Here is a 20110-nt window from a genome sequence, read left to right on the forward strand (position 1 = left end):
AATCACTAAATTATAAGCCACTCCCGTTTCAGTGGCCAGTAAGAGTAAGCACTGTGGCCATTAGTATGAAATTGACACTCAACCTGTAGAGGAAGAGTGTTTCATGGGAAACGAAAATGAAAATGAAAAACAGAATGGGATTAAGACAAGTTATTGCTAAGCCTGGTAGTGACTTCCATGACACTGTACCAACATTTTAGTGACAACCCTGATTCAGTATGCATTGTGGTTGCCCAGCTCTCTGGAGTGTGTCAGAGTTTTGTGCAGTGGGCTCTTATCCTGCCAGAGTCATTCCATGCAGGACCAGTGTCCTAATTACTATTATTGAGGGGAAGCTATCTAATTTCCAGCACTCACTAATTTTGCACTCGGGTCCTCTAGTCTTTTGCATAGTTTATGTTAAACAGCTTGTTTATAGCCAGTCAAGGTCCCAGATGTTGCATTGTGAAAGAAAAAAAGTATATCTTTATTTTTATAAACATTTAATAGAATACTCCAGGACCAAAAATTATTCAAAAATGTCTCAAAACTGTAAATGTTATTATTCGGACAGCAGCCACCTGTATAGCCTCTCAAATATATCAATCTGTGCCAAATGTGGGCAGTTTTCAGCAATGGATCCTTACCCACTCGGGACTAGATTGAGACTGCACCAGTCATTTCAGGTATGAGCTTACATCACCAGAAAGACAACTTTCATCTCATTAGTCTGCATGACTTGAAAAGGAACAGTTTGCTAACTCAGTGCATAATTTAGTACCAACACATTACATTAAAAAAAACTGCATTTAGAAAGACAAAATCCTTATGTTTTCATAAAGTACTAGGAGTTTGCTACACTACAAGCATTAAGGAAATGGTCATGTCACAATTTTGCTTATACTAGCACCAAAACCAGAGGTAAAACAAGGAACTAGAGACCCAACTCTGCAGAATAAAAATACTTACTGATTTCCTCCTTCCAAAAACCACAATAATTGCGCTGCTTCAGAAAAGGGAATAAGGCTCAGCTGTTTCATCAGCACGTGCTTTCTGAACCACCACACATTCGGTCAGATTATATTAGACAATTTAGTTTTATTCTAGTTTTCTTCTCTCCACTCCTGAAGGCTTTGTCTCAGAGTACAATTCCATAGCATTTCCAGCTCGACAGCATCTCAACCAGGTGTCCATTTTTCATGCGGGAGCCTGAGTATTGGCATGTTAATCAATTGTCAAGGGCATCAGCATTATGCCTAATCCTGTCAGCTGACATCCAGATACACTTCCCAGCAGGAGTCATAGAACAGCAGCAATCAGGAGAGGAAACCATGACTAATTTTTCCATTTCACTAGCCCAGGAGCACTAAGGCCAATTGTAGCATTTTAACTGTTGCCATGTCGAGATCAGATAACTCCACGCAAATCAAGAGCTAAACATGCAACCTTTTGGTCTGGAAGGGTTAGCGTTATAGCATGCAGGTCTTTACCTACCAGAATATAAGAACATAGGAACAAGAGTAGGCTAATTAGCCCCTCGAGTCTTTTCCACCATTCAATTAGATCAGGGCTGATCTGCATCTCAACTCCATTCACCTGCTTTGGTTCCATATTCCTTAATACCCTTACCTAACAAAAACCAATCAACCTCAGGTTTGAAATTTTCAATTGAGCTAGCCTCAACAGCTTTTTGGGGAAGAGCTGCAGATTAACTATCCTTTGTGTAAAGATGTGCTTCCTGACATTACCCCTGAAGTTATTTCTAATTTTAAGGTTATACCCCCTTGTTGACGACACCCAGCTCGACCTCTACCTCTTCTCTCGACCCTTCCACGGTGGCTAAATTGTCAGACTGCTTGTCCGACATATAGTCCTGGATGAACAAAAATTCTCTCCAATTAAATATTGGGAAGACCGAAGCCATTGGTTTTGGTCCCTGCCACAAACTCCGTCCCCTAGCCACTGACTCCATCCCTCTCCTTAACATCTGTCTGAAGCTGAACCACACTGTTCGCAACCTTAGTGTCATATTTGACCTGGAAATGAGCTTCCGACCACATATCCGCAGCACAGTCAGAGTTATACAGCACAGAAAGAGGCCCTTCGGCCCATTATGTCTGCGCCGGCCATCAAGCCCTGTCTATTCTAATCCCATTTTCCAGCACTTGGGCTGTAGCCTTGTATGCTATGGCGTTTCAAGTGCTCATCTAAATGCTTCTTGAATGTTGAGGGTTCCTGCCTCTACCACCCTTTCAGGCAGTGAGTTCCAGATTCCAACCACCCTCTGGGTGAAAAAGATTTTCCTCAAATCCCCTCTAAACCTCCTGCCCTTTACCTTGAAACTATGCCTCCTGGTTATTGACCCCTTGTAATGAAATGTGTTTGTCTTGCCTGTATTCGTTTTGCACTCATGTATATTACCCTCCCCCACACTGTGTATAGTTTCACTTCCTCTTTCCTGACTAACCTGTATGACTCATTCCTGTGAGCCAGTCGGTGTGTTGAGATGTTAGCTCTGATCTTAGTGATTAAAAGCCAACTTGTTTAAGTTAATAACTTCTAGTTTTGTGGTTATTGAAGGCACATCAATTTTAATCACTAAAGAATACTAGGATGGATCGACTCCTAAAACCAGAGCGTCTGGACTTGGATCCACATTCTGCTGAAGCATCAAATCAATTTGGACACTGGCTCAAATGCTTCGAACTCTTCGCGAGGGCCTCATCCGCTAGCGAGGTAGATAAACTGAGTCTACTGACTACTCGCGTTAGTCATCGGATTTATTCGTTCATCCGGGACGCCACCTCTTACACGGAGGCCATCACTATCCTGAAGGCCCAATACCAGAGGCCAGTAAACGAAGTGTACGCCAGACATCTGCTGGCTACACGCAGGCAGCGACCTGAGGAATCAATGGACGATTTCTTACAGGGCCTAAAGGACTTGGTCTGGGACTGTAACTGCAAGGCCCTGACGGCCAACGTGTACTCTGACGAATTGGTCCGCGATTCCTTCATCACGGGCCTCAAATCGAATTATATCCGGCAGAGACTGCTGGAGAAGGAGGTCCTGGACTTAAAAAAGGCAGTGGCCACTGCGCGATCGCTGGACGTGGCCCAGAAAAACTCTGACTCTTATTCTTCCGGCCATGCGGCCCTCACCGCCTCGTGCGCGCCGCCATCTTGGAATCAGCCATCTTCCCCATCCAGGTCTCAGACCAGCTCTACACCGCCGGAGTCCCCACACAGAAGTTCACCCAGGAGTCCTAATACAGCGGCAATGTCTCGAGGCCCGAAATGCTACTTCTGCGGCCAGGCCAAGCACCCCAGACAACGGTGCCCAGCGAAGGACGCTACATGCTTCAAATGTAAGAAGAAGGGGCACTTTAGCAAAGTCTGCAGGGGGAATCCGATTTCCAACTCCGTCACCGCCTCGTGCGCGCCGTGCGGGCCGCCATCTTGGGATCCGCCATCTTTTCCCGACTCAACAGCTGCCCAGGGCCCAACAGTGGCTTCGATCACGGTGGATCAATCCAGGCCACACCCGTTGACAAAATCCATGATGGACATACAGGTAAACGGGAATTTAACGAAATGTTTAATTGACTGTGGGAGTACCGAGAGTTTTATCCACCCTAGCCTGGTACGGCAGCACTCATTAACGGTAACCCCTACACGGAGCAGAATTGCTATGGCTGCTAAGCCCCACACTTCGGACATTTTGGGCTACTGTGTGGTAACACTGACTGTAAAAGGCACGGACTACAAGGATTTTAAACTCCTCGGGATGCCAGAACTCGGTGTTAATGTAATCTTGGGCCTGGACTTCCAGTGCCACCACGAAAGTGTCACGCTAGCATATGGCGGGTCCCAGCCGCCACTCTCAGTCTGTGGCCTATCAACCTTAAAAATCAGCCCGCCCTCTTTATTCGCTAATCTCGCTCCGAACTGTAGGCCCATAGCGACCAAAAGTAGACGGTACAGGCTGGAAGAGAGACACTTTATCAAGGCGGAAGTGGACAGACTCCTGCGGGAAGGCATTATTGAATGCAGTACCAGTCCGTGGCGTGCCCAAGTAGTCATAGTTAAAAATAGCGAAAAGAAACGGATGGTAATTGACTACAGCCAGACTGTTAATATTTATACCCAGCTGGACGCCTACCCTTTACCCCGCATATCAGAAATGGTCAACCAGATTGCGCAATACCGAGTCTTCTCGACTATCGACCTCAAATCCGCATATCACCAGCTCCCCATTAGAACGGAGGACCGCCCATACACCGCCTTTGAGGCGAACGGACGCCTCTACCATTTTCTCAGAGTGCCCTTCGGGGTAACAAATGGGGTCTCTGTCTTCCAACGTGAGATGGACCGCATGGTTGACGAGAATAAACTACAAGCTACCTACCCCTATCTGGACAATGTCACTATCTGCGGGCACAACCAGCAAGACCACGATCTAAATCTTGCGAAATTTTTAAAAACTGCCCTAAAGCTGAATCTAACCTACAACGAAGACAAATGTGTCTTCAACACAACCCGTCTCTGTATCCTCAGCTGTGTGGTGGAAGATGGGGTAATTGGACCGGACCCTGACCGATTACGCCCCCTAAAAAAGGAACTGCCCCTGCCACACAATCCCAAAGCTTTAAAAAGGTGCCTGGGATTTTTTTCGTATTATGCCCAATGGGTGCCCAATCCCTCATTAAAATCAACGTCCTTCCCACTATCAGCTGAAGCTCGGGAGGTTTTCACCAGGATCAAACAGGACATTGAAAGGGCTACACTGTGTGCAGTGGACGAAAGCATTCCCTTTCAAGTCGAAAGCGATGCGTCAGACTTTGCCTTAGCTGCGACCCTCAATCAGGCTGGGAGACCTGTGGCCTTCTCCCGAACCCTTCAGGGACCTGAAATCAGGCACTCTTCTGTCGAGAAGGAGGCACAGGCTATAGTGGAGGCAGTGCGGCACTGGAGACACTACCTAGCCGGCAAACGTTTCACCCTGCTCACCGACCAGCGGTCGGTGGCTTTCATGTTTAATAACAAAGGGGGAAAATCAAGAATGACAAAATACTCAGGTGGAGGATCGAACTATCCACATTCGACTATGATATTATGTACAGGCCGGGAGCCCTTAATGAACCCCCAGACGCCCTATCGTGGGGAATGTGTGCCAGCATTCATACGGACAAATTACAGGGTCTCCACAACGACCTCTGTCACCCAGGGGTCACCCGACTCTACCATTTTATAAAGTCCCGCAATCTGCCCCACTCCATCGAGGAGGTCAGGGCAATGACCAGAGCCTGCCGCATCTGTGCGGAATGCAAGCCTCGTTTCTACAGGCCTGACCGTGCACACCTTATCAAAGCCACACGGCCATTCGAGCGCCCAAGTCTGGACTTCAAGGGACCCCTTCCCTCTGCCGACCGTAACGTATACTTCCTCAATATCATCGATGAATATTCCCGCTTCCCCTTCGCCATTCCCTGCCCAGACATGACCAGTGCCACGGTCATCAAGTGTCTCTAATCTATTCTGCATGTTTGGCATGCCGAACTACATACACAGCGATAGGGGGACGTCATTTATGAGTGACGAACTGCGCCAGTTCTTGCTCTCAAAGGGGATAGCCACTAGCAGAACCACTAGCTACAACCCCCGGGGTAATGGGCAAGTGGAAAGGGAGAATGCTACTGTTTGGAAGGCTGTCACGTTAGCCTTAAAGTCAAAAGGCCTTCTGACCTCCCGCTGGCAGGAAGTCCTCCCAGACGTGCTCCACTCCATAAGGTCTCTTATGTACAGCCACTAACGCTGCCCCTCACGAAAAGATGTTCGTTTTCCCCCAGAAATCCACCTCGGGCATATCTCTACCCGCGTGGCTGACGTCTCCGGGGACAGTACTATTGCGGAAGCACGTGAGAGGCCATAAAACGGACCCCCTTGTGGAAAAGGTACAGCTCCTCCATGCAAACCCTCAGTACGCCTATATCGAATACTCTGACGGGCGAGAGGACACCGTTTCCATAAAAGACCTCGCTCCCTCGGGGAGCGGAGAGAACGATGAGAGACTACCCGAGGAAGACCTACACCAAAAAGAGACAGGACGCCCAGAGGTATCAATACCCAACTTTAACCTGGAGGACACTGCAGATAACCTGGAAGACACTGCGGAGGCCCGGACAGCGGAGGAACCAGAATCCACTCCCCTAGAGGCACCCCAACCGGCTTTGCGCCGATCACTGAGAACCGCAAAACCTCCTGACAGACTCACTTATACCAACTTTTAAGAAACATCACCCCGATGGACTAAATCTAAAGAAGGGGTGAATGTAATGAAATGTGTTTGTCTTGCCTGTATTCGTTTTGCACTCATGTATATTACCCTCCCCCACACTGTGTATAGTTTCACTTCCTCTTTCCTGACTAACCTGTATGACTCATTCCTGTGAGCCAGTCGGTGTGTTGAGATGTTAGCTCTGATCTTAGTGATTAAAAGCCAACTTGTTTAAGTTAATAACTTCTAGTTTTGTGGTTATTGAAGGCACATCACCCCTCTACTAAGGGGAAAAGTTCCTTTCTATCTACACCCCTCATAATTTTGTACACCTCAATTAGGTCCCCCCTCAGCCTTCTCTGCTCTAAAGAAAACAACCCCAGCCTGTCCAGTCTCTCGTCATAGCTGAAGCGCTCCAGCCCAGGTAACATCCTAGTGAATCTCCTCTGCACCCTCTTCAATGCAATCACATCCCTCCTATAGTGTGGCGACCAGAACTGCACATAGTATTCCAGCTGTGGCGTAACTAGCGTTTTGTACAACTCCATCATAACCTCCCTGCTCTTGTATTCTATGCCTCGGCTAATGAAGGCAAGTATCCCATATGCCTTTTTAACCACCTTATCTACCTGTCCTGCTGCCTTCAGGGATCTATGTACATACACACCAAGGTCCTTCTGATCCTCTGTCCTTCCTAGGGTCCTACCATTCATTGTGTATTCCCTTGCCTTCTTAGTCCTCCCAAAATGCATCACCTCACACTTTTCAGGGTTAAATTCCATTTGCCACTGTTCTGCCCATCTGACCAACCCGTCTATATCGTCCTGTAGCCTGAGGCTTCCCTCCTTGCTATTTACCACTCCACCAATTTTCATGTCATCTGCAAACTTACTGATCATACCTCCTAGAATTAATATCGAAATCATTAATGTACACTACAAACAGCAAAGGACCCAGCACCGATCCCTGCGGTACACCACTGGACACAGGCTTCTAGTCACAAAAACCACCTTCAACCATCACCCTCTGCCTCCTGCCACGAAGCCAATTTTGGATCCAATGTGCCAAATTGCCCTGGATCCCATGGACTCTTACCTTTTTGACCAGTCTCTCATGCAGGACTTTGTCAAAAGCCTTACTGAAGTCCATGTAGACTACATCAACTGCACTACCCTCATCCACACACCTAGTCACCCCCTCAAAAAATTCAATCAAATTGGTTAGACATGATCTCCCCCTGACAAAGCCATTCTGACTATCCTTGATTAATCCTTGCATCTCCAAGTGGAGACTAATTCTGTCCCTCAGAATTTTTTCCAATAATTTCCCTACCACTGATGTTAGGCTCACTGGCTTGTAATTCCCTGGTTTATCCAGACTACCCTTCTTGAATGATGGTACTACGTTAGCTGTCCTTCAGTCCTCTGGCACCTCCCCTGTGGCCAGAGAGGTTCTGAAAATTTGTGTCAGAGCCCCTGCAATCTCCTCCCTTGCCTCACACAGCAGCCTGGGACACATCTCGTCTGGGCCTGGGGATTTATCCACTTTTAAGCCCGCTAAAACCGCTAGTACCTCCTCCCTCTCAATACTAATTTGTTCAAGTATATCACCTGCCTAATTTCTATGCCTACATCGTCCTTCTCCATAGTGAACACTGATGCAAAATATTCATTTAAAACCTCACCTACATCTTCTGGCTCTACACACCAGATTGCCACTTTAGTCCCTACTCTTTCCCTGGTTATCCTCTTGCCCTTAATATACTTATATAAAACACCTTGGGATTTTCCTTTATTATGCCCGCCAGTGTTTTTTCATGCCCCCTCTTCGCTCTCCTAATTTCTTTTTTAAGTACCCCCCTGCACTTTCTATACTCCTCTAGGGCTTCCACTGTTTAGTCCTTTGTATCTGCCAAAAGCCTCCCTTTTTTTCCTAATCCATTCTTGTATAGCCCATGACATCCAGGGTTCCCTGGGTTGTTGGTCCCACCCTTGACCTTTACGGGAACATGTTGGCGTTGTATTCTCTCCATTTCCTTTCTGAAACACTGCTCTAATGTGGATTTTCCTACAAGTAGCTGATCCCAGTCCACCTTGGACAGATTCTGCCTTATCATATTAAAATCGGCCTTCCCCCAATTTAGAACCTTTATTTCCGGTCTATCTTTGTCCTTTTCCATGACTACCTTAAATCTCACCGAATTATGGTCACTGTCACCAATATGCTCTCCTACTGACACTTCTACCACTTGCCCGGCTACATTCCCTAGAATTAGGTCCAGCACCGCCCCCTCTCTTGTAGGACTTTCTACATGCTGGCTCAAAAAGCTCTCCTGGATGCACTTTAAGAATACCACACCCTCTAAGCCTTTCACACTCTGACTATCCCAGTTAATATTGGGGAAGTTGAAATCCCCTATTATTTCTACATTTCTGAGATTTGCCTACATAGCTGTTCCTCTATCTCCCCCTGACTGTTTGGGGGCCTATAGTACACTCCCAGCAAAGTGCTTGCCCCCTTTTTGTTTTTAAGTTCTACCCATATGGCCTCATTAGAGGAACCTGCTAAGATATCATCCCTCCTTACAGCAGTAATTGACTCCTTGATAAATATTGCAACACCCCGCCTCTTTTACACCCATGTCTCGCCTGAAGATTCTATACCCCGAAATATTGAGCTGCCAGTCCTGCCCCTCCCTCAACCATGTCTCTATGATAGCAACAATATCATACTCCCATGTGTTCGTCAACACCTTCAATTCATCTGCCTTACTCGTAAGACCCCTTGCATTAAAATGAATGCCATCCAGCCTTGCCATACGCCCTTGTGCCGTTACATATTTGCTCTGCCTTCCAGGCTGACTTGTTTTTCCCTCTATATTTGGCTGTGCATCACCCCCTCAGAGTCATAGAGTCATAGAGTAATACAGCACGGATAGAGGCCCTTCGGCCCATCGTGTCCGCGCCGGCCATCAAGCCCTGTCTAATCTAATCCCATATTCCAGCATTTGGCCCGTAGCCTTGTATGCTATGGCATTTCAAGTGCACATCCAAATGCTTCTTAAATGTTGTGAGGGTTTCTGCCTCCACAACCCTTTCAGGCAGTGAGTTCCAGACTCCAACCACCCTCTGGGTGAAAAAGTTCTCTCTCAAATCCCCTCTAAACCTCCCGCCCTTTACCTTGAATCTATGCCCCCTAGTTATTGACCCCTCTACTAAGGGAAAAAGCTCCTCAGCATCCATCCTATCTATGCCCCTCATAATTTTGCACACCTCAATCATGTCCCCCCTCAGCCTCCTCTGCTCCAAGGAAAACAAACCCAATCTGCCCAGTCTCTCTTCATAGCTGAAGCGCTCCAGCCCTGGTAACATCCTGGTGAACCTCCTCTGCACCCTCTCTAACGCGATCACATCCTTCCTGTAGTGTGGCGACCAGAGCTGCACACAGTATTCCAGCTGTGGCCTAACCAGTGTTTTATACAGCTCCATCATAACCTCCTTGCTCTTATATTCAATGCCTCGGCTAATGAAGGCAAGTATCCCATATGCCTTTTTTACCACCTTATCCACCTGTTCCGCCGCCTTCAGGGATCTGTGTACTTGCACACCCTGATCCCTCTGACCCTCCGTCTTGCCTAGGGTCTTTCCATTCATTGTGTATTCCTTTGCCTTGTTAGTCCCCCCCAAAGTGCATCACCTCGCACTTTTCCGGGTTAAATTCCATTTGCCACTGTTCCGCCCATCTGACCAACCCATCTATATCGTCCTGCAGACTGAGGCTACCCCCCTCGCTATTTACCACCCTACCAATTTTTGTATCATCCGCAAACTTACTGATCATACCCTTTACATTCATATCCAAGCCATTAATGTAGACCACAAACAGCAAGGGACCCAGCACCGATCCCTGTGGTACCCCACTGGCCACAGGCTTCCAGTCACAAAAACAACCTTCGACCATCACCCTCTGCCTTCTGCCACTAAGCCCTACTATAGCTCCACTCTGTATCCCATCCCCCTGCCAAGTTAGTTTAAACAACCCCCCCCCACAGCACTAGCAAATCTTCCCAAAAGGATGTTGGCCCCGTTCCGGTTCAGGTGCAACCCGTCCGACTTGTACAGGTCCCACCTTCCCCAGAAGCAGACCCAGTGATCCAGGAAACTAAAGCATAACAAAGGCCGCCGACTTCTACCTCCGTAACATTACCCGGCTCCTCCCTTGCCTCAGCTCATCCGCTGCTGAAACCCTCATCCATGCCTTGTTACCTCTAGACTTGACTATTCCAACGCACTCCTGGCTGGCCTCCCACATTCTACCCTATGTAAGCTTAAGGTGATCCAAAACTTGGCTGCCCATGTCCTAACTCACACCAAGTCCCGTTCACCCATGCTCACGAACCTACATTGGCTCCCGGTTAATCAGCGCCTCGATTTCAAAATTCTCATCTTTGTTTTCAAATCCCTCCATAGCCTTACCCCTTTCTATCTCTAATCTCCTTCAACCCCACAACCCCCCCCCGCTCGAGATATCTGCGCTCCTCTAATTCTACCCTCCTGAGCATCCCTGATTATAATCACTCAACCTTTGGTGGCCGTGCCTTCTGTTGCCTAGGCCCCAAGCTCTGGAATTCCCTGCCTAAACCTGTCCGCCTCACTACCTCTCTTTCCTCCTTGAAGACGCTCCTTAAAACCTACCTCTTTGACCAAGCTTTTGGTCACCTGCCCTAGTTTATCCTCATGAGGATCAGTGTCAAATTTTTTGTCTTAAAATACTCCTGTGCAGCACCTTGGGACGTTTTACTATGTTAAAGGCGCTATATAAATGCAAATTGTTGTTCTAGTTTCCCCCCCATACAAGAGGGGCGAGGCCATTTCTCAGTCTATAATCGTACGTTCTACAATACAGGCACAACAATTTGCATCACAACAGAGCCTGCCTTACTTCTTCCGGTCATATCCGAAGATATCCTTGATATGTTTTGAGATTTCATCTTGCGATTCTCCAGCACGGTCAATGAAATCGTCCATTTCCGAATCAGAATCCTCATCGTCATAATCATCCAGCCTCCGTTTATAGGATATAGGCACAGGTGGCCTTGCAGGGCCTGCCGTGGCACAGAAACAAAATATAGTCATTATAACAAATATTGCAATGCATGCATTAACAATGTCAATTAATGAATACAGACCAGCATGTCTTCACAGCCCCCCAGTCAGACAGGGTAAGGGTCTGCCTGGTCCTATAATACAGCTTCCCAATAAATCCCCTATGAGACAGCACCATTTTACAGTGCACACATTACACTCACCTCAAGTCTTCAATTTAACATTTCTTTTAACTGTTGCTAAGAATCAGTTCAGAACACACAATATAGCAAGCAAATGAGCTGCTATTTGAACTCTGGGTTCAGATACTTCCTGTAAAACTCTTCAGTCCCACCAAGCTTCTTAGCAGTCCATAATTCCTCTCCTTTCATACAAGATTCCTAGCAAATTATTTGACTATAGCGGGCATCACATCCGAGCCTAAACCCCTCACCCGACACCCACATACTAGCACTTCCCAGCTGTGCTCACTGGGGCAGCTACCAGATGGGCAATCCCAGCTAATTTTTCCACTGCTCAGCCAAAGGGCACCAAAGCCAAATTGCAGTGTTACCTTGGCTGAGATTAGCTCAAATCTGGGACCTTCGGGTCTGTGTGACGTACTATAAAATGGCGACTTTACCATTAACTCATTGTATGAGCTTTAATAATAGTCCATAATTCTAGAAACTGCTTTGCAGCCATTACATTGAGAGATTGCATGTATATTCCGAGTGTCATTTGCAATATTATTTTACAAGTAATCTGGATATTTTCTCAAGTTCACTAAACACCACCCCACCACACCAACTCAACAAATTAAATCTTGAAGGCAATATTTTCTCAATACAGTACTACAACACTTTTATCCCAGTCTCTAGCAGCTCAGCTGTACTAGCTTTCAGCAGAGAACCATCTTGCTTAGGAGCAAATCTAGTTTACCAGTATGTATAAGTTTAAACAGAGGAGAGGGGCACACTGAGAATTGGTTTATTCACACTGGAGATTCAGAATAGTTCTTAATGGGGATATTTATTTAAACTTCTTACAGGGAGATTACATGGTATGCACCTAAACAGCTCAACACACAGAAAATTTAGATGTAAGCTTGGGGCAGAAAGGGAGTTCCCAGGGTTGTTTTCGTTCTCCCACTATGTTCCATGTGATTAGACATTACATAAAATACAAGTTCTTTTTCACAATATTTGACATTATCTTTATGCAGTACCTGGTGGGCGCATCATTGGTCTGTACCCTGGTGGCGCTGGCCTCGTATTGCTTATCTGCCCATTGTTGGGCCTTGATGTGAAGTTCTTTGACGATATTGTTTCTGCTACCACAGTACATTTGGGCTTAGGCACTCCAACTCCACTTCCAGGTCGCCCAGCTCCAGGACTCGGAGTGGCTCCGTGCCACCCAGGAACAGCTGTAGAAGAATTTCCAGGCCGTGCCGATCCAGAGCTGCCTGGCCGTACCGACCCTGAGGCACTCATGCTTTTTGATGGTACAGACCCAGAGCTTCCAATACTGCTATGCTTTGGAGGGCCGGAATTATTCGTATGTTTTGGTCGTGTGGGGCCGGAACCCCCTACACTGCTGGGACGGGAAGCCCCGGAATTGCTCACACCACTGGGCCTTGATTGCCCTGAGCTGCTTGTACTGCTTGGCCGTATTTGGCTCAAGCCACTGGAACTTTTGGATCGTTCAGGAGCTGAACTGCTTGCAGTTTGGGAGTGCAATGGACTTGAACCACCTGTCCTTTCATGTCTTGTGGAGGAATTGTTACTTTTCCCAGTTGAAGTAGGCTGATCTGTTTTTTTCTGGCTGCTTTTTGAAGACAATGCAAAATTGGTTCCATTTGATCCAGGTTTCAGTCCTTTGCTTGGTGTCTGGGAACTATTTCCAGATTTTGCAGAGCTGTTTAGTGCAGTTTTCCCACTTTTGCTACTGGAGTTTTTGGAGACAGAATGTCCACCTCCTACTGAAGATTTGGACTTTTCCTGTGCGGGTGCTTTGTAAGACACTGAAGATGGCGATCTTTCACGAGATGAAGTTTTTGGCTTCTTGCTAATACCATGGACAGATGTTGTTGAGCTACTCTCTCTGGATAAAGCAAATTTCTCTCCTGAGCCCTGCACCGAGTTTGTGCTTTTACTGTCTTTAGTTGAAGATTCTTTCTTGGATGAGCTAGTTAGATGTGAAAACGTGACCTCTTTCTCAGATTTCTTTCTATCAATCTGTTTTTGTCGTTTGCGTTCTAAAAATTCAATTTCTTTCAATTCCTCTGCTGTGCGTAGCTTCTCCTCCGCTTTTTTTACTGGTTTAATGTCCACTGGCTCAAACTGTTTCTTTTCAGCCAGTTTCAGGAGATCCAAGAAGTTCATGGGTGCGGATGGTGGTTTCTTTGGAACTTTAGATTTTTTAGGCTCTCTATACGATTGGTCAGGCTCTTCAGTCGATATCTCAGGTTCACTATATAGTCTCTTAGGCTCCTTAGTTGGCATCTCAGGCTCTGTGTGTTGACGTTTATGTTGTTTAACGGGTATCTCAGGCTCTCTGTGTTGATGTTTATGATGTTTAACGGGTATCTCAGGCTCTCTGTGTTGACGTTTATGTTGTTTAACGGGTATCTCAGGCTCTATGTGCTGACGTTTATGCTGTTTAACGGGTATCTCAGGCTCTCTGTGTTGATGTTTATGTTGTTTAACGGGTATCTCAGGCTCTCTGTGTTGATGTTTATGTTGTTTAACGGGTATCTCAGGCTCTCTGTGTTGATGTTTATGCTGTTTAACGGGTATCTCAGGCTCTCTGTGTTGATGTTTATGCTGTTTAATGGGTATTTCGGGCTCTGTGTATTGACGTTTAACTGGTCTCTCATAATAATGCTCTCCAAACTCGTCAGAATCTTCAGAATCTTCCACTGCTTGATACACTTCATCCTCAGCCTGTGCCCTATCATAGTAATAATCTTCATCATTGCAGTCATCCATTCTTTGGTCCTTTCCCTCATCATCAGAACTCCTCCTTTTGCTTTTCTGTTCCACAGGAATACCATTATACCCTCTGAAATTGTCCTTTGTCCGGGTAGCCATTGCTCGGGCTTTACGATCATGTTTAAGTGCAACTCGCTTTGCAAGCAGGTCCTCCTTCCTCCGCCTTTCTTCTAAACCTACATTAAAACGTGATTAAAGATTTAAAGTTGGCCCCTGAACATAATGAAGCACTACCACAGTAACAGATGCAGGCTTTGTCTACCTACTCATGCATGGAAAAGATCGCCCTGACACTATTCAAGGAACAGCAGGGAGTTCTTCAGGTATCCTAGCCAAGATTCAGTCACCAACCACCACCAAAACAGATGATCTGGTCATGTAGGCACTATATAAATGAAAGTTACTTTTTAAAACTAACGGTGAAAATCTGAGTCATATCAAATAAACCAGCTTACGATACCCTTATCATGGCCATTTGAGATTACTACTGTAAAATCTAGTGTGCATTGGTCTCAAATAGCTTGTGATGGCTACCCATTTTATTTAAAAAATATAAATACCAGAAATATCCTTTTGTAAAAGTAGCAGTTTTATTACTACCCAAAACCCTCAAGTTGGATTTCACTCCCTGCCAGGGCGTTTCTGTGATGTCACCATTAAGGAGTGTTGCCACACAACAGCTCCATTTTAAATGGAGCCCATGACTTCAGACAGAACTGAGCAGCACCTGCCCAAGAAACCATGCTATAGGCTGGGAATAGTCTTCCAGAGCTCTGCTGTTCCAAGGAGACTCTCCGGCTGAGCAGACCCCACTGTTTTAAATGGTGCCACCCTAGGACTCACCTCAAGCGATGAATATTATTTTCTTATACAAAAAAGGAGAACTCCTTGAGCAACAAATACTTTCCTCTAGACCTTCTTACCCCTTTAGACCATGTTCCTTCAACACAAATCATTTTTTGTGTGTCAGTTAACAATCTGTAGATAAAATTACAGAGATATTAATAGATTAAGTGAATGGGCAGAACTGTGGCAAATGGATTTCAATATAGGCAAGTTTGGGGTCATCCACTTTGGACCTAAAAAGGATAGATCACGGTACTTTCGAAATGGTGAAAGCTAGAAACTGTGGAGGTCCAAAGAGACTTAGCGGTCCAGGTACACAGATCGTTAAAATGTCATGGACAGGTACAGAAAATAATCAAAATGGCTAATGGAATGCCAGCCTTTATATCTAGAGGACTAGAATACAAGGAGGTAGAAGTTATGCTGCAGCTATACAAAGCCCTGGTTAGACCGCACCTGAAGTACTGTGTTCAGTTCTGGGCACCACAACTTAGGATGGATATACTGGTCTTGGAGGGAGTGCAGCGTAGGTTTACCAGAATTATATCTGGACTCCAAGGGTTAAATTACAAGGAGAGTTTACATAAACGAGGGCTGTATCCCTTGGAATTTGGAAGGTTAAGGGGTGATTTGATTGAAGTTTTCAGGATATTAAGGGGAACTGATAGGGTAGATAGAGAGAAACTATTTCCGATGGTTGGGGAGTCTAGGACTCGGGGACATGGCCTTAAAGTTAGATCCAGGCCTTTCAGGAGTGAAGTTAGGAAACACTTCTACACACAAAGGGTGGAAGTAGTTTGGAACTCTTCCACAAATGTCAGTTGATGTTAGATCAATTGTTAATTTTAAATCGGAGATTGATAGCTTTTTGTTAACTAAAGGTATTAAGGGATATGGGCCAAAGGCGGGTATATGGAGCTAGGTCACATCAAATTATCTCATTGAATGGCGGAACGGGCTCGAGGGGCTAAATGGCCTACTCCTGTTCCTATGTATTAAAAACAGAAAATGCTGGAAATACTCAGCAGGTCAGGCTTAATCTGTGGAGAGAGAAAGAGTTAATGTTTCAGGTTGATGACCTTTCGTCAGAACTGAAAAAAGTTAGAGACACAACAGGTTTTAAGCAAGTGCAGAGGGAAGGAAAGGGGGAGGGCGGAAAGCACAGCACAAAAGGGAAGGCAGGAGAGATTAAAAGACAAAAGGGATGATGGTAATGGGAACAAGTAAAGGAACAAAAGATGGGTCTAGAAGAGGTGTAAATGGGAACACAATCAACAACTGCCATCCAAAAAAATGGGGGCAGAGATTACGATCTGAAATTGTTGAACTCAATGTTGAATCCGGAAGGCTCTTAAAAGAACAATTTACTTTTCAGCACAGTAATAATGTCTGCAAGCAGACTATTTTAACAAGGCATGAATTGTCTACCAAATGTTCTGTTTACACAGCACATGGGCTGCTGATCAATTTCAGTTCACATAAATTATTGATCTACAGAAAGAGGGTTTAAGAACCTTCTTAAATAGACTCCACCCTCTCATGCATTGAATTCCCCTCAAACTATTAGTAGTTTTCTGAAAGTCTGCTATCACTTAATTGAACCAAGTTAAACTGAGTAATTAATAGAGTGGTATCCTTGAGCAAAAATCAGGCATTTCCTGCCTTCCAACAACAAAGAAAATTCTGATTTTTTAAAAACCATGAAGATGGTGAAACTGCTTCTCAAGGCTCTTAATATTAGCCTTTTAATAAAAGGAGCGACTTTGTGCTTCCAGACCTACCAGGGTCAAGATTCAAAGGCATTTGTCCTTGCAGCTAGATCATATGCATTAGACAAAAAAAAAAGTGGCTGGCAGTTTGTTATTTTCACAGTGCAGCCTTGATTATCTGCCCTCTCGATTATCCACAATCATTTTTGTGGGCATCAGCCAGTTTGCATAAACCAGCTAAAATGCAAGAGAGTTTTTTTTTTTGCAGACATTCAAGGTCTTGATCCGACATCATAATCTGGGTGTCTAGTACCTAGTAAAATTGACCATCAATGAAGCCCTAGTAGTTAAGATTCAGAAAACTATGTAGTGGGAGTCAGGGCTTTAGATCCAGGAAACCAGTACGAGTTGAACTGCTGGCAATTTCTTTCCTAAGAATATCTCATTTCTAAGATTGGAAAACATAACAGGGGTAGGCCATTCAGCCCCTCGAGCCTGTTCCACCATTCAATTAAATCATGGCTGATCTGTATCTTAACTCTATTCACATGCCTCGTTTCCATATCCCTCAATACCCTTGCCGAACAAAAGATCTATCTGTTTTAAAATTTTCCATTGAGCTAGCCTCAATAGCTTTTTTTTTTGGAGGGGTTGGAAAGAGATCCAGATTTCCACTACCCTTTGTATGAAGAAGTTCTTCCTGACATCACCCCAGAATGACCTACCTCAAATGTTAAGGTTATGCCCCCTTGTTCTGGACTCCCCGCCAGAGGAATAGTTTCTATCTACCCTATCAACTCCTTTAATCATCTTAAACACATCAATTAGATCACCCCATTATCTTCTATACTCAAGGGAATACATGACGTACCCTCTGGTCAGTTCATATTTGTCCAAGTGCTCAGTCACTCGGTCCCTAATAAGATTCTAGTAACTTCCCCACATTGTGCGTTAGATGAATAGGGTTATTCTCTCCCACCCTTAAATAATGGAGTGGGCCTTAACTGCACCTGCTGGGTTCTGGTTTAGGTAATCTAAATAGAGTAATCAAAAGTTAAAAACCTCAGTCAGACTAAGGGGACTCGCCATTATCATCACCATAGACTGTTATAGCACAGAAATAGGCCATTCTACACATCAAGTCTGTGCCAATATTTTTCTGATCGAAGTCATCCAGCTTAATTGCACTTCCCTACTCCTTCCCAATATCCTTTCATATTGATCTTTTTCAAGCAACTATCTAATCTATTAAAAAACATTTCTGGACTCTGCACTAGGAAATTTTGTGTCAGGTATTCTTGCACTATGGTGGATAATTGAGGGTCCACTGCAGGTTACTCTGTATATTCTCCCTTTCTCTAAGATCTCCCTGCTTGATATACATTTACCCAGCTGAAAGCATGCAGGCAAGCTACCCGTTCTCAGACTGTAGCCAATGCCACTCTGTAAACAGCAACTAAGCAACTAGAAAGTACGCAAGAGCATGGCAGTTGCATCTCAACCTTTGATTGGCCTTCGAAAATAAAAATAAAATTTAATTTTTGTGTTCATCAAATGGGGAATGATGGTGTACCCAGTATCTGCATCCAGCATACCCAAGTCAGATACAGCACAGCCAGGTACAGAGTAAAACTCCCTCTCATCTGCCCCACAATGCACCTTAGCCCCAACCTTAATGGCACCCACAAACTGCATCAGTGAGAGAATCTTTCCCATACTAGCCATCTTGTGGCTTCTCTGAACAAAATTACCATTAGTGCTGAATTAGGGACAGTTTTGTGTCCACTAGGAAATTAATTGAAACTAGCCATACTGATTTCACATAGGCTCCATATGGTCAGCAGTCAAAGGAGATTTGCACCCCAGACAGGGCTGCATTTGAACCACGATCCCAAAGATGAAAGGGCAGTGTCCGTCTTTCACCCTACATTTCTCATCAATCCAGATCATATGCCAATGGCAACAGTGCTCCATATGAATTTTCACAACCCTCTAGCTTGCACAGCCTGGAAGGCTTCGGTGGAGAGAAAACTATTTTTAATCATCTGCGGAGATCTGGTAAAGTGCTGACATTTCAACTTTAACAGAGACCAACATGATTATCTTCCAGAGCATATATTTAACAAACAGTTTACACTATGTACGCTCGTAATAATTCTTATAAGATACTTGACCCACACCAGAACTACCCAGAGGTAAAGACACTGCAGGCACAAAGCCATGCTGAAGATCCTGCATTTGATTTCCTGGCTGTGCCGAGTTACCTGATCTCAATGAAGCTCAGGGCTGTGCAATAAGGGGGCAGGAACTCAGTCAATTCCAGTACAGCTTACTATCCTGTGACGATGGCTGGGTTCATAGACGTCAAGAACCAATACTCACCGTTTTGGCTCACACTTGAAGAATGGTCAGTTGTGGGTGAGGTACTGGAGGACTGCCAGTACACTGGCATGAATCAGTACCTTCAGCCGAGATGGGGAGGAATAATTATATAGACAGCGCCCTTAGGGGAGTTTAACTGGGACCAAATTAAAGCAGCATTTTTCTGCTTTTAATGACACCTCTTTAATATATTTCATCAGCTCTCTAAGGGGCTTGTGATTTCTACCCTCTGTCACAAATATCAGTTGCTCGAGAGCTAGAAGATCATGCAATGCAGAGAGATATAAAATGCAGCAGGAAATTTGAGAAGTATACGACTCAATCCTGTAACAACCAGTCTCCCTATTAAGTACTGTACCTTTATTTTTTACCTCCTCCTCTTTACGTTTGAGGAATGCTTGCACCGCAGCCGACTGAACCCCTTTCACTTGCGGTTGCTTCTTTGGAGGTTTCACGGACAAGCTATACCGCTTCTATTAGGCAAAGAGCAAAAAGAAGTGTCAATATGATTTGCTTACAATGTGCTTTGGGACATCCTGAGGACACGAAAAAGGTGCTCTTTAAAAGCAAGTTCTTCTTTTCTTGCAATTAGCTTCAGTGGACCAGAAGTATGGAGGTACAAAACAAGAAACAAAACAGCTATGGTTGTCATTTCCGATTGCCTTCCAGCGACTCCCTATTGGAAAATGCATATGGGTAATGGTTGAGAACAGGGCAGTTGTAATGCCCTCCATAGACAAATAGCTTGACAACACCCATTGCCTTGGCTCATGCACAAATGCCCCTTGAGCAAGGTCTTGAAGGGCTGCTAGCATTCATGGAAATATGCACCAGTATAAAT

General features: G+C 45.2%; 2 protein-coding genes across 2 annotated transcripts in view; one reads left to right on the forward strand and one right to left on the reverse strand.

The window, feature by feature from the left end:
• spty2d1 (SPT2 chromatin protein domain containing 1) overlaps positions 1-20110 on the reverse strand; it is a 43705-nt gene that overhangs the window by 5249 nt on the left and 18346 nt on the right. Inside the window, exons 2-4 of the mRNA XM_086007768.1 lie at positions 19628-19742; positions 12568-14508; positions 11197-11359 (exon numbers count right to left, since the gene is read on the reverse strand). Of these exons, the coding sequence (XP_085863894.1) occupies positions 11197-11359; positions 12568-14508; positions 19628-19742 (2219 nt within the window). The remainder of the gene's footprint in view (positions 1-11196; positions 11360-12567; positions 14509-19627; positions 19743-20110) is intronic.
• Positions 1894-6503, forward strand: LOC147106712 (uncharacterized). Its single transcript, XM_086007769.1, has 2 exons — positions 1894-3552; positions 5828-6503. Exons 1-2 carry the CDS (start codon positions 2593-2595, stop codon positions 6266-6268), a joined length of 1401 nt encoding a protein of 466 aa, XP_085863895.1. The 5' UTR covers positions 1894-2592; the 3' UTR covers positions 6269-6503.

Source organism: Somniosus microcephalus, chromosome 15, assembly GCF_052327205.1.
Source record: "Somniosus microcephalus isolate GS21.2 chromosome 15, FLI_Smic_1.0, whole genome shotgun sequence".
Lineage (NCBI taxonomy): Eukaryota > Metazoa > Chordata > Chondrichthyes > Squaliformes > Somniosidae > Somniosus > Somniosus microcephalus.

Coding starts and splice junctions, on each gene's coding strand:
- LOC147106712 (XM_086007769.1), top strand. CDS start 2,593: ATGGATCGACTCCTAAAACCAGAGCGTCTGGACTTGGATCCACATTCT. Junction 3,553..5,827: donor AATCCATGATGGACATACAG/GTAAACGGGAAT, acceptor GTTTTCCCCCAG/AAATCCACCTCGGGCATATC.